A 12,538-nucleotide genomic window follows, 5' to 3' on the forward strand; every position below is an offset into this window, starting at 1 on the left:
ACGCAGTGGTTGGACTATGCGGCAGGGACGGTGTCGATTGGTCAATCATTGAGGCATCACGAAGACCAGTCACAGATCTTTCCCTTCTCGGGGACTTCTTCCCTCAATCTATGAGTCGTGAGGTCAACCGAGCGGCATACAAGGAATTTCCTCCGAAAGTCTCTGAAGCAGCTCGTCTTGGGCATGCAGAGAGGGAGTTTTAAAAGGCGCGGATCAGTTTGGACAGCACGTTCAGTGACAAAGTTCTTGGGTGGGAGCAACACCCGGAGAATGACACGACCGGTATCGGCAAGCATCTGTCCAGATCATGGGGCGTCTTGCTGGACGAGCTCCGAACAATCCGGGTGACATTCGGCCTCGACGAGGATGTGAAGCAGATCAGCGCCGAAGCTCAGCAGATCCTCAGTACGATGGGGAACGACGATCACGATGACGAAGCAGTCCCTGCCCGATCGGGGACTCCGACCGTGGCCAAGGCATCAACGGAGCCTCAGCGCGCACTCACCAGCCTTCTTGGCATCACGATGCCTTACCTCGAGTTCCTCGAGCGCTTTGAGGAGTACACGAAGTTTGTGTACGCCGAATTCTGGAAGTCCGCGCGGGTCAAGGAAGAGATGGCGCGGACGGCTTTGACACTCCGCGACGAGGTCGGGGCATCTGCAGGGGTGGAGGAAACAGCGGGGAGTACCGATGAGTCCAGCGGTCAGTAGGCGGTACGAGAGCGGGCGAGAATATCTTGCTAGCTGGTTGAGAGGAACGGCAGGGCAATTGTCAACATGAACTCAGGCGGTCGAACTTTGGGAAGAGGACAAGTAGATCATGGATTAGCATTATGCCAGTATGCAGCTTGTCTAGAGAACCCGCCCAGCGGGCCCAATTGAGAGCGATGCGACGGTACGACCTAAGGCTTTTGGCCAGAGTATGAGTAGGATTGCATCAAGATCAAGAGCAGTCGGCAATGGAGCAGGCCCAAGATTTCGGCGATTAGTCCTGAGCCTTCAGCTCGTCCTCGACAATACTGGCGCATCGCTCCCCGATCGCGAGCGCGACCGAAGCCATGTTGGTGCCCATATGTTTCGGAACGACCGAGACGTCTGGCCATCAGCTCTGTCCCATCTCCGACTGAGCCCCAATGAAGTGGACGTACCGGCGATCTTCAACCCCGTGACACCATACACGTCCAGCTTGGCATCCACCACCCCGCCTTCCGCCCTGTCCGCCATCGGGCACGTCGACATCGAGTGCCAAGCCGAAACGACGTTGCTCCTGATCCAGTCCTCGATGATGATGTTGTCCTCCTTGGTGTACACGATCTTGGCGTCATCGGTGATAGGTCCGTCGTGGCGCTTGCAAGCGGCGGCCGAGTCGGGATGAAAAGCGGGGTGACCGGCGGCGTACTCGCCTCGGTAGACGGCGATGCGTCGGGCGATCTCGCGGGTCCTGCTCGTCAGCGACAGTAGACGTGAGACCAGATAGACGTACCACTTGTACATGAAGACAAGGACGGGCATATCGGCCGACTGGTCCAGCAAGCCTGACTGGAAGTGGGGCGGCGCCTCGGGATCGGAGCTCGAGATGTGAAGACTGCCGACCGAGGCTTGGTAGTTGCTCCACCAGCCGAAGGCCATGTACTTGCCGGGAGGAAGAGTAGAGCGGTCGCCCATGAACTGGCAGGAGAAGGCTGGAGGTCAGCTTTGAGTATGCGAAAAATTACATGACGTACCGCTAGTAGCGACGGGCTTGTCGGGTTTGTCCTCAGCGACGGACTTCCAGTGTGCGGCGAAGCTGTACATCAGCGACATCCTTGCCTTTGTCTTGGATTAGACTTACTCTGGACCAAGCTCAGCGATCTCCTCTTCGGTAGGTCGCCATTTGAGGCCCATGTCTGCCTAATCAGCTACACTTCAATACAGGCAGAGCAGATCCAGACTCACTGAGACCGTTCGTAGCAAATTGCCCTGTCCCATCCACCATATACTGCAGGAGCTGCGCAGTGATAGTGGACATATCCATGGAGAGGAAGCTGTCGAGCGTCTCGCAGGTCTCGTCGATATGGTAGCCAGAGAGAACGAGCTATTTTTGTCAGCTTGATTCCAGCTTCCATAAGCCTTCAAAAGCTCACTTGCTTGTCCCTATACTCCTTGCCCACACCAGGCAGGTCCACCTTGACCTCAACTCCAGCAGCACCCAAGACCTCCTTCCCGCCCAGCCCGCTCCTCTCCATGATGAGCGGCGAGCCAAAGCCGCCCGCCGAGAGGATGACCTGTTGGTCCGCCTTGATCTCAGTCCCGTCGACCAGCTTGACGCCGACAGCTTTGCCGTGGTCGATGATGATATGGTGGACCTTGGTGTTGCTGAGGATGGTGAGGTTGGAGGGAGGCTTGAGAAGCTGGCGCTTGGTGATGTACGAGTTGTACGAGGTGGAGCGGACGCCCTTGTCGTCGATCCACTTGGCCTGGAGCGTCAGCTTTTGGCGAGGGGTTGTGCGAATGAAGACATACATGCCAGCCGACTGAAATGTCAGCTTTGGCCCCCTTGAGATATGGAAAGTAGCTGAGCTTACAACCGTCGCTATGCTCCTGGTCTGCCATATCGACCAGCTGCTTGGTGTTTCGAGTGAGTGGGACGACGCGGAAGAAGTCCTCCATCCATTTCGGAGAGGTATATCTGTACTGTCAGCTTCTGACCTCGCGTCACTCCGTGGCGACTCAGTCAGCTCACCCTCCGTTGGTCACCACCATACGGCCGTCCTTGCCGTGCTTGTTGGGATCGCCGTGCTCAGCCTTGTACGAGACGGACTGTCCTATCAGCTTGACGCTCAGGTCAGATCGCAGGCCGAGCTACATAATTCACCTTGTGAATGAATGGTTGCATCTCCTTGGCGGACCATCCGGGCTGCTTCCAGTCGTCCCAGTCCGAAGCTGGAGCTTGATTGTAGATCTGTCGAGTCAGTGTGTCTTTCTCGTGCGCTGCAATGTATGGCGTACCATGAAGTTGACGGCAGACCCGCCTCTGATCACGTCAGCTCGTATTCCAGTATCAGCTGACGAGAGCTTACCCGAGGGTGTTTCCAGCTGCGATCGGAAGAGCACGGCCGTTCAGGTGCTTATCGACCTCGCTGATGAAGTTGACAGCTGTATGATCAGCTCATACTAGATGGTCGCCCTGATGGCAGAGAGGGGCTCACCAGTCTTGGCGCCCATGAGGGCAGAGAACATGCCTTGGAGCGGACCTGGTGGTGAGCTCGATCCTGCCGCGGTGATGAGCAATGCGCTTACGAGCGACAACTTCATCGTCGGTTGAATCTGTCCCAGCCTCGATGACGAGAATTGAGACTTCCGGGAATGCCTCGGTAAGCCGACCAGCGATGACACAACCTGCGGTACCGCCTATGATATCAGATGCGAACGACTAGACATCATAGGTGAAAGTTGGACATACCTCCGATGATGATCACGTCGTATTGGGTGGTGGAGACTGCTGTGTCGTCAGACATGTTGGGGAGAGGTGAGTAAGGTGATGTATGCTTGCAGGTGGAGACGGGGAAGCATGTTGACCTGATATAGTGATGGTTAGTCAAGGTTCAGGAGAAGCAAAAAGGATGCAACTCTATTGCACGGAGTGCCTGAACGCCGCCACCGAGTGTGTGTAGAGTATGTGTAGATCAGGAACGGGATTAGCGCGATGGTGAGGAGTCAATGCGATGCATACACTCGGAGCTACCGCTTCATCCTTTGATCGTCAGTCACGCTCAGATACCACGGAGCAAGCTTACCTCTTCTTGAACCGGTCATACACCTCCGCGTCGGTAGCTTGCTGATTGTCCTTCTTCGAGTCGTTGTATCGTGGCGGAGGGAGACCAGCCGCTTCTCGCTGCTCGTCGTTGTGTGCGTAGATATCTGATGCTATTCGTAATGTTGGTCGATGGTCTTCACTGTCAGCTGAGACTTCGCGAGCAGGAGCGGAGGGTAGGCGCACATCTGGCTGCAGCAAAGTCCTCATCTTCCGGCCGCCTTCTCGTCTTTGTCTCATTCTTCCGCCGTTCCTCCATCTCCCGCTTCGCCTTCTCTGTCGCCTCGATGTTCCTCAGTCGGTTCCTGAGCATCAGCCCTATTTCATTGCCAGATACAAGACAAATAGACCCACTCCATTCCCAAGTCCATCTCGGGTATACTCGTCAACATGCCCATACTATTCGTCACGTTCCCCTCCTCCTCTTCCACCTTCTCCATATCCCACTGATACTTGGCCGCCATCTTGTACAGCTCCGACTGAGGATCCAGGGGCTCAAGTGATCTCCCTTCCTTCTCCGCCTTCCCTTTCCGCTTGGCCATCTCGCTCTCTATATACGCCAGCCTAGACCATCAGCTCCTTCCCCCCTCTCGTCCGAGCGGGCGACCTACATGTGCTTATCCGTGTCGAGCGCATTGGTCTGCTGCGTAAAGTTGTTACTCCGGACCATCCGCATCATCCTTTCCGCTTCATCCGCAAACTCGCTATACGACACCATCAGCTTGACCCCTCTTGTCTGTTGTTCACTAGGAAGGACTTACTCCACCTCATCATCCTCATTCCGCTTTCTCATGGGCGCATGCAGTCCATATCCCGCCGCTCCTGTTCCCAGATCGTCCCTAGCGACCTTCTTGGGGCCCTGATTGAACTTGGCGAGATCGATCCCTTGCTTGCCCTTTCGGAGTTTCCGGAGGAGGATCAGCTCGTCGATCTCCGCGGTGAGGTCTTCGGCTGGCTCGGTTTCTTCGGGCGGAGGCGAGCGGGAAGGGGAGATGGTCGATGGGCCAGCTTCTGCGGAGGCGGTAGGGGTGTCTTTGGCTCGGGACCCGGCTGGGCGGGTACGTTTCTTGAACATGGTGTAAAGACGAGGAATGAGGTGGTAGAGAGGTGAAATGAGAGATCTGGTGGGGCTTTGTTTTGACATCGTACTTCATCCTTCCGACGCTATGGCGCTTCCAAATCTCCGATGTGATCTTATTCTCGCCCCACCATACTGAACGGCACGCAAGCTGACCTTGCGTAGCTATCTTTGCATCGTCCAGGACCTCCGAAGAGGAGAGGCAACTATCCCGAGTGACTTTCTACAAGTTGTGAGTATCCCTGTCCCCTACTTGACCCCTCGTGGTGCTCGGCCAGTCCCAGCTGACGCTACAAGTACCGCCTTCGTCGCGTCCTGCCTGGTCATTTCCCTCCTTGCTAGTCGAAACTCAGGCAGAGATCTTCCTAAAGCAGCCGGGAAGGCCATTGGGATGGCATCTGGAGGAGGTGGGAAGCTGGTCTAAAGTGGACAAACTGCGTGGCCTAGGCAGCAGCAAGGCAAGAGGTACGAGCGCGCGTTACCATGTACAGGGAGGCACAGGCGCTGATCCATCTAGTAGGCAGAGCGAGCGGCATTGGTCAAGCACCCTTGAAACCCGATACCTCAAGACACAGATGGCCTGCCGAGGCACGAGACTACGCGCTCGGCGCTGGGGAGGCGGGCCTATGAGGCGATATCTACCGGAGTGATCAAGCAGCCGAGCTATAGGGCGCATATCCTCTCTGCGATGAGTGCATGCACGTTTGGACTTGGGCAGTGCATTGTTGAAGAGCCCGACATACTCTGACAAGACGGCCGGTCAAATACAATGCCTTGAGATATACCACAATCCTCGGTATTGCCAACACTAGTACACCTTCTCGTACTGCCCATTGTCAGCTTGGCTTGTTCCTTGTTCCTTGGCAGAACTTCGCTCGATCGTAAGCGATAACTCACGAAGCAAATGTACGCTTTCGCCTTCAACACCTCTTCAAGACTCGCCAATCTTATCGACGTACTGTTCCATCAGCTCCGCCCTCAAGCGCTTCTCCCCCCTAAGACAAGGCGAGTCAGACTTACTCTGAGCAATAACACCACACCCTCTTCCCCGCACCGTCTCCCACACTCGGCATCTCCCCTCCTCCTTGCCCATTCTGTACCCCGCCACCCCCATTCTCTCTCAAATCCAGGTCCCTCATAGCCTCCACGACCCGCTTGCCATCCTCAAACATCCTTTCTGGATCGACGAGGGTATACGCGATATAATGCCCGCCAATCATCGTTCCCAGGTGCACCACGACAGCTACATGGTCAGCTTTGATCACATAGGCTCAACCGCTACCCGGAGGATTGTGGTGCCCAGCTCACCATAGAGCCTGTACCAAGCTGGCGAAGCTTCCGGCCCATGCTCAACTGACGCCCAGTCCATATACGGCGCTTTTGGCCCAGACGGAGTCTGCACAATCTTGTAGTCGTTCCTATTTGGAGCAAGGAACGGCGCGACGTCTAGCATCTCTGGGAAGGACACGAAATCGTCCATCCTGCCTCATCAGCTCTTCATCCTCCTCCCTACTCCTACTCAGAGACCCACTTTTTCAGATCATAAAAGCTCGTAAACGTCATACTCGTCTTTTGCGTCTGCCTAAACCTCTTCAGGTGGAAAACAAGCACCTCGGGCGACTTGGCTATGAGGTACCGCTTGAACGCTCGGCGGTGGACGAAATGTGTCGATTTTTTTCTGGGCGCCATCTTGGGCCGGCCGACTGGTATTTCCGCCGGCTGAGAAACGCCCACGTCGGACTCTTCGGACGTATCGGACAGCCCGTCGGTCCCGTCCCCTGCGTCAGCTCCGTCGACGTCCTGCTCCAGCTCCGTCTCTGTCTCGCCGGACGAGATATCCGCCAGACCGCCTCCGGTATGCTGCGAGGACGAGAGCGAGATAGCGTCGGAAGGAATAGGTGGTGCGTCTTGGAACTGACGACGAAGCGGTGATGGAGCGCGAATATGCGCAGAGTGGGAATTGGACGTGACGGATGGATGACGGAGCGAGGGGCGGTCGTCCTGCCCCATCGACTCGGACGACGTGTCGGACATGATCGAGATGGAAGGGGCGGTCGCTCTTCGCTGGGACGAAACGACCGGGGAGGTGGGTACCGACCCATCCGCCCTCCCGTAGCCGTACCCATGGACATGCTCGGCGTCCTCATCCTCCTCCCTCAGGGCCGGCTCCATACCCTGATATTTCCCCGTCTTGATCCGCCAGCACTTTTTACACGCAAACGAATTGTCCCCCTCTAGGACCTCGACCGACGTGAATTGCTTCAGACAGTCGATGAGACCGTACTCGCCCGAGGCAGGATGCCCCGCTGTATTGACCGCGAGGCCCTCCCCGCCATTTGCCGCTCGGAGTTTCGCCAGTGGATCAACCGGTTCCGACCCGCCCTGGTTCGCTAAGATCCGCTGGATATACGCCGCCTGCGCAGGCGTCGGACCAGGTCCGTGAACATGCTTCCAGCCACCCAGGCTCGGGCTCCCTGGGATGCCCGCCGCCGCCTGAACGTGAGTATGCGAGCTGCTGGTCGAGCTATCCGCGATGGATCCGCGCTCCGAATCGCCCGATTGGGACGGGACTGATACCGTAGAAGCGGTACGAGCGTCGTCCTTCTTCTTCTTGCCGAAGGAGAAGCTGGGTTTCCCAATCCCAAAGCCCTTGATGGACGAGCTCCGACTGGGTCCAGGACCGCTGTCGCTTCGCCGCTCATCGTGGTCCATGGACTTCCGGCGGTCTTTTTGGCCGGCCTTGCGAGGGAGCTCCGAGTCGGACAACTCAGTCTCGGAGGTAGCTGCTTCGGGGACGGGTTTGGCATTGCTCGCCTTGGGACGGAAGAGGGCTTTGAGCTTGTCGCGCTGTAATATCAGCTTATCCCCCTATGTGCTTACTGTTCAAAGAAGCTCACCTTTCGGGTCCGCGGCTCGTCTTTCATACTGAGTGAGATATCCAAGAAGCCTTCGTACGTATGTGAGACCTACGAGTATCAGCTCTGCATGACCGCACTGTCCCCCGGTCACCTGCGAGCTGACTCACGCTCTTGCACTTTTCACACACCACGACACTCGCCAGACTCCCCCCAAACAGCACATCCACAAACGGCACCAGCTTCTCATTCTCCGGCACCTCTCTCCACTCCTCCTCTTCCTGCCGATTCCCACCCATCACCGCCGCCCTTGCCATCGGATCAAACTGCTGTTTGACCGGACTCCCCGGTTGACTCGGCGCCGGACTAGGCAACGGACTCGGCATTGGGCTTATCCCCGCCAACTCCCTCGCTCCCGCCGTACCCCTCGCGCCCCCCGACCCCGTCACCCGCTTCTTTGGCGCCTGCCTCAACTGCTCCGGCTGCACCTTCTTAATCACGTCCTTCTCCTCCATCTCCATACTGTCCAGCAGATGCCGCAAGAGCTCATGCGCGTCCTGCTGCCGATAATCATCGTACTGGTCGTATTTGAGCGCAATCTCCCGAAGGAGCGTGCGCAACGACATGCACTTGCCAGACGCGGTCTCGCCGGATCCGTACGTCCCGCCGCCGCCATCTTTGAGTTTCCACGAACGGTGTAGATTGTTGATGAATGCTCGGGTTACGGGGAGGAGCTGAAAAAGAGGCGGTTCGAGCGCGTCGTCTCGTAGCGCAGGGACGAGGGAGGGTGGGAAGATGGGTCGAGGAAGGGAGTGGCCTGGACCAAGCGAGGAAGATGGGGCGGCAGTGAGGAGGGAAATGAGTGGTCGAGTTGCGCTAAGCTATCGATATCAGCCATCTCCCATCCCTTATCTTTGTGGCTTTAGGCTGACTTACAGCCTGGAAGGTCGAGTTGAGAAAACAGGTGTTCTGCTCATTGATAATTCCAATAGGCTTCAGCGCCGACGGTAGCCCCTTGCCAGAGGGGACACTGGTCTCTCTGGGTGTTGTGGCCGAGATGACCGGGGAAGCGGTCGCTAGATCCCTCCGCTCAGATTGGGGTGAGCCCTGCGGAGTGGCCATATCCCTCGACGCGTCCGAGATGGACTGACGAGGCGTGACGTCTGGAGAGGCCATCATGTTGCCTCAAGTGCTACGAACGTGTATAGATAGAGGATGGTCGAAGAGCGGAAGAGAGATAGGCGGCCGCAAGCGGTGGGTGGTTCTGGCCGGGATGCCAAGAAGGAGAGGCGAGGTCCGTGCGCCCAATTTGGGCCAAAAATACAGCAAGAGTTCACAGCTTCAGTCGTGAATGCATTGCCTGTCACGGTGGCCGAGGAGGCAGCCTCTCCGCCTGCCCGCTGCTCCGGAACCTCATCCCGAAGAAAGGGAAATCGTCAAAAGGGAGACGAGGCGGGACGGCCCGTGGCCAGAACGTCTGGAGATCCATTTCTTACCGCCGACTCCACCGGGGCAGCTACCGGGGCCCGAGCAGCTAGGGTCGACTACTTCGTCTTGCAACGGCGAGCGGTCTGCCATGATAGAGGTTCCTAGCATACGCGCTTCATGCCCGCGACAACTCGAGAGGAAGAAGAAATGCAGGTAGAAGGGAACCGGAGGGGGTTCAGTTTCATGCATTACTGCGGCTTATCGTTCAACGTCGTCGCCAATCAGGTCTCCCATCTAGCTGATCTAGCTGACTGTGTTGGGTATCGCGAGAGATATACCGAGGACGTTTACTTGGTGGGCGGGGCCTCGTCAGCTACATCATCAGCTGGTTGATCGTACACGATCAGACACCACGCAGCTCACCGTTAAGGATACCCTTGTTGACCAGTTCTGAGGGAGACGGGCGCTGGGCGAGTTCCTGCTCGAGCTTGTGCTGGATATCAGCACTGTTACCAAACACGAAGCACCCAATTGAAAGGGTCATGCAACGAGTGGGCTTACCTGGTCGGCCGAGCTGGCCGGGTGAAGGTCTCCGCTCTTGTCGACACCACCGACCGAGGTCGAGACACCACCGGCAGCGGGCGCAGGGACGATGCTAGGCGCGGCGGCGTGAGCCTGGGCGTGTGCCTGTCCAGCGAGGCTGGAAGCAGTGGCACCGGCGGTGGACGCGGCCGAGGCAGCGACGGCGACGGCCTGGTTACCAATAGACTTGGCCTGAGCGGTCAAGTCGGCGGTGGTCTGCGAGTTGGCAGCCTGGCTGGCGAGAGCAGAGACCTGCTCGACGGTCTGAGCGACGAGGCTTTTGGTCTGCTCGAGGACAGTGGGGCCAGTGCCGGGGGTGTTCGTGGTGTTGGGGCCGGAGCCGAGGGTGTTCGAGGGGGCGGCTGATAAGAGTCAGTGCGAGTCCATGATTTCTCGTCTCTTAATAATAACCCATCCTTATATCGGTCCGGAAAAAACTCACCCATTGTGATGGTTAGTTTGTTGTTAGGTAATTATAGGCTTGAGTAGTGTGAGATATGGTATAGTTGAAAGGGAGAAGGAATGTGAGGCCGTGAGGGGGGGGGGACGACCAAAGAGCCAGCGCGCCACGGTAAGCGAACGGGACCTAGGTGACGTCATCTCTGCTGTTTGATTCCGCCCGGTTAAGCTTCGGATGAACCCTATACAGCTTAAATTTCACCTTGCGCGCTACACTATCTGTCTAACACCTTGTAAACACATCTATAACGCCATGCCCGCCAATAGGACACTCTCAGCCGTGCCCGCTGCTACAGCAGCCAAGCGTAAGAACGCTCCAAGAGAAGATGAGGATGATTCGGGGAGCGACAGCGGCAGTGATGTCGTGAGTCAAGCTTAGACTTGACGGACCTCTCGTTCCCTGTTGACGCGATAGAGCATGATCAACGTGGACTTTGACTTCTATAGCTTTACACCGGATGTAGACCTGTACGTGAGATATGTTATGCGCTAACCTGAGCATCAGGCTGATTCGGTAGGATAGCCCTCAAGCGGCTTCTTCGTCAAACGCTGTCGCAGGATGACAGCATGATCGACGTGCATCCGCTCGCTGAGCTCATACTGTCAGAGGGTGTACGCACAGGTGCAGGAAGCACCATCAAGACAGAAGGGGAGGAGAGCGATCCCTGGGCGATGGTAGCTGTTCTTGATATCAACCGAAATAGAGTGAGTCTAGCAGGTTTTGTCCATTATCATAACTGATGGACAGGCCAACCCAGCGCTCGCACCCTTCCTCGACTACCTGCGTAGCACACTACCCGCTACTTCACCCATCAGCGCCGTCCTCGACCCTTCGAGCCCAAGCCGGCCCGCTCTCACATTCTCCCTCCGCCTGCTGAATCTCCCCCTGCCGCTCATTCCGCCATTATACAAGATGCTTGGTTCGGAGCTGGCAGAGGGGAGGAAAGAGGGACGAGATATCCCAGAGTTCACGCACTATCTGGTTTGGGGAAGGGGATATAAGCTGGAGGGGACGGAAGAGGCCATGGGGCTGGAGATGGACGGAGCAAAGTGAGTTTCTGCTTCGCGAGACCAGTGTGAGGTCGATGGCTGATTCGCCAGTAATGCTGGAGGGAAGAAGAAGAAGTCCAAAGCGGGGACAAGACAACCTATGACCCCACTGCAGGCGGGGACTTTCCCATATCACCCAGAAGAGGCATATCTTGACGACGTGAGTATCGCTTTATCCCGTGCATCGCCATCTGGAGTCGTACTGATCGCGTTCAGGTTGCGACTACAGTTCACACATATCCCTTCAAATCTGCTCAACCGCGAGACGACGACTCGTTCGGCGTTGAGCAGCACGGCCGACTCGTACTGCTCACAGCAGCGGCTATGACCAGCGCTGTCGCCGCGATGGAAGAGGCATGTCGGCAGTAGAAGGTCATACAATGGGCATACGCGTTCCAGCAATATCATCAGTATGTATATCTCAACCTTATTGCAGCGTCGTCCAGTCCCGCATAGGCTGCGCGAAATGGCTCATGTCCGGAGGCAATACTAAAAGCCTCATTCCTCAGCGCGTGTTTCAGGTTAGAGTTTTGGGGTCGTCAAAGGGGATCTGCTTCTCCTTAGCGACCCATCAGCGATCCATTTCGCGCCGGGAAGGTGTATAATGACCCACCCACGCTCTTCCCCCCTACCTTCTCCATTCCCATCACATCCGCTCCTCCCCACCACCTCTCACCACCTCAAGTCCCAACTCCCCACAGATTTACCAACACCACCTTCGCGTCATCATGCGCCCCACGTCCTTTGGCATCGCCCTCGCCCTCATCACCGCCGTTTCGGCTAGCGGTCTCGCTGGTCGACACGAGGGACACGACCATGGCGACACGAGCATGTCGATGTCGTCGAATGGGACAGCGGCGAGCTCTACTGTGAGCTGACCCCACTATCCCCCTCCAGTACACACCCTCCTTTAGGTCACGTGCACCCATCAAATAACCCTTGCTTCCGATATAAACATGCAGGTACATCAGCTGATAATCCAGTCGAGCATCCCCAGCTCAGCCTCAGCCTCCGCCACCTCCTCCATATCCGCCGCTGGCGCTGCCGCCGCATCCTCCGGAGCCGCCTCCCTCCACATCACCCGCCCAGGCGCGCTCACCGGAGCTTTGGCGATCGTGGTGGCCATGATGGCTTGATGAGAAGGACCATGCTAGGACTATGACGGTACGATGAAGGGCTAAAGAAGGGCAAAAGAAGGGGGAAAGAAATGTACTATGGCGTATGTCGGGCTTGAGACTTCTGTTCATCCGCTGACACGATACTGAGTACTTCTGACCCCTATTGCCCGGCGGAG

The 12,538-nt window shown here is 57.0% G+C and overlaps 6 protein-coding genes across 6 annotated transcripts; 2 read left to right on the forward strand and 4 right to left on the reverse strand.

Moving 5' to 3' along the window:
- Nucleotides 1-984: 984 nt before the first annotated feature.
- Nucleotides 985-3,496, reverse strand: MKK02DRAFT_42421 (uncharacterized protein; the record flags this gene model as incomplete). Its single annotated transcript, XM_053091978.1, has 16 exons — nt 985-1,094; nt 1,148-1,440; nt 1,483-1,681; nt 1,724-1,785; nt 1,831-1,885; nt 1,935-2,073; nt 2,123-2,455; nt 2,502-2,512; nt 2,564-2,667; nt 2,722-2,798; nt 2,854-2,940; nt 2,988-3,012; nt 3,059-3,134; nt 3,188-3,232; nt 3,279-3,389; nt 3,442-3,496. 16 exons carry the CDS (start codon nt 3,494-3,496, stop codon nt 985-987), a joined length of 1,782 nt encoding a protein of 593 aa, XP_052947816.1.
- A 275-nt stretch (nt 3,497-3,771) lies between these two features.
- MKK02DRAFT_36011 (hepatocellular carcinoma-associated antigen 59-domain-containing protein) lies at nt 3,772-4,867 on the reverse strand (the record flags this gene model as incomplete). Its single annotated transcript, XM_053089328.1, has 5 exons — nt 3,772-3,929; nt 3,979-4,097; nt 4,147-4,356; nt 4,404-4,496; nt 4,554-4,867. The coding sequence occupies 5 exons, from the start codon at nt 4,865-4,867 to the stop codon at nt 3,772-3,774; spliced, it is 894 nt and encodes a 297-aa protein (XP_052947817.1).
- Nucleotides 4,868-5,678: 811 nt separating this feature from the next.
- On the reverse strand, nt 5,679-8,901 carry MKK02DRAFT_42423 (uncharacterized protein; the record flags this gene model as incomplete). The annotated part of the gene is made up of 8 exons (XM_053091979.1): nt 5,679-5,696; nt 5,768-5,828; nt 5,891-6,113; nt 6,179-6,351; nt 6,402-7,717; nt 7,768-7,836; nt 7,896-8,606; nt 8,662-8,901. 8 exons carry the CDS (start codon nt 8,899-8,901, stop codon nt 5,679-5,681), a joined length of 2,811 nt encoding a protein of 936 aa, XP_052947818.1.
- Nucleotides 8,902-9,500: 599 nt separating this feature from the next.
- MKK02DRAFT_31554 (uncharacterized protein) lies at nt 9,501-10,181 on the reverse strand (the record flags this gene model as incomplete). Its single annotated transcript, XM_053088326.1, has 4 exons — nt 9,501-9,526; nt 9,577-9,646; nt 9,715-10,097; nt 10,178-10,181. 4 exons carry the CDS (start codon nt 10,179-10,181, stop codon nt 9,501-9,503), a joined length of 483 nt encoding a protein of 160 aa, XP_052947819.1.
- A 266-nt stretch (nt 10,182-10,447) lies between these two features.
- MKK02DRAFT_42425 (p21-C-terminal region-binding protein-domain-containing protein) lies at nt 10,448-11,613 on the forward strand (the record flags this gene model as incomplete). The annotated part of the gene is made up of 6 exons (XM_053091980.1): nt 10,448-10,558; nt 10,610-10,662; nt 10,713-10,899; nt 10,943-11,244; nt 11,296-11,404; nt 11,461-11,613. The coding sequence occupies 6 exons, from the start codon at nt 10,448-10,450 to the stop codon at nt 11,611-11,613; spliced, it is 915 nt and encodes a 304-aa protein (XP_052947820.1).
- Nucleotides 11,614-11,972: 359 nt separating this feature from the next.
- On the forward strand, nt 11,973-12,425 carry MKK02DRAFT_42426 (uncharacterized protein; the record flags this gene model as incomplete). The annotated part of the gene is made up of 3 exons (XM_053091981.1): nt 11,973-12,113; nt 12,228-12,362; nt 12,399-12,425. 3 exons carry the CDS (start codon nt 11,973-11,975, stop codon nt 12,423-12,425), a joined length of 303 nt encoding a protein of 100 aa, XP_052947821.1.
- Between the last annotated feature and the right edge of the window lie 113 nt (nt 12,426-12,538).

The sequence above is a fragment of the Dioszegia hungarica genome (genome assembly GCF_025882075.1).
Source record: "Dioszegia hungarica strain PDD-24b-2 chromosome Unknown MKK02contig_6, whole genome shotgun sequence".
NCBI lineage: Eukaryota > Fungi > Basidiomycota > Tremellomycetes > Tremellales > Bulleribasidiaceae > Dioszegia > Dioszegia hungarica.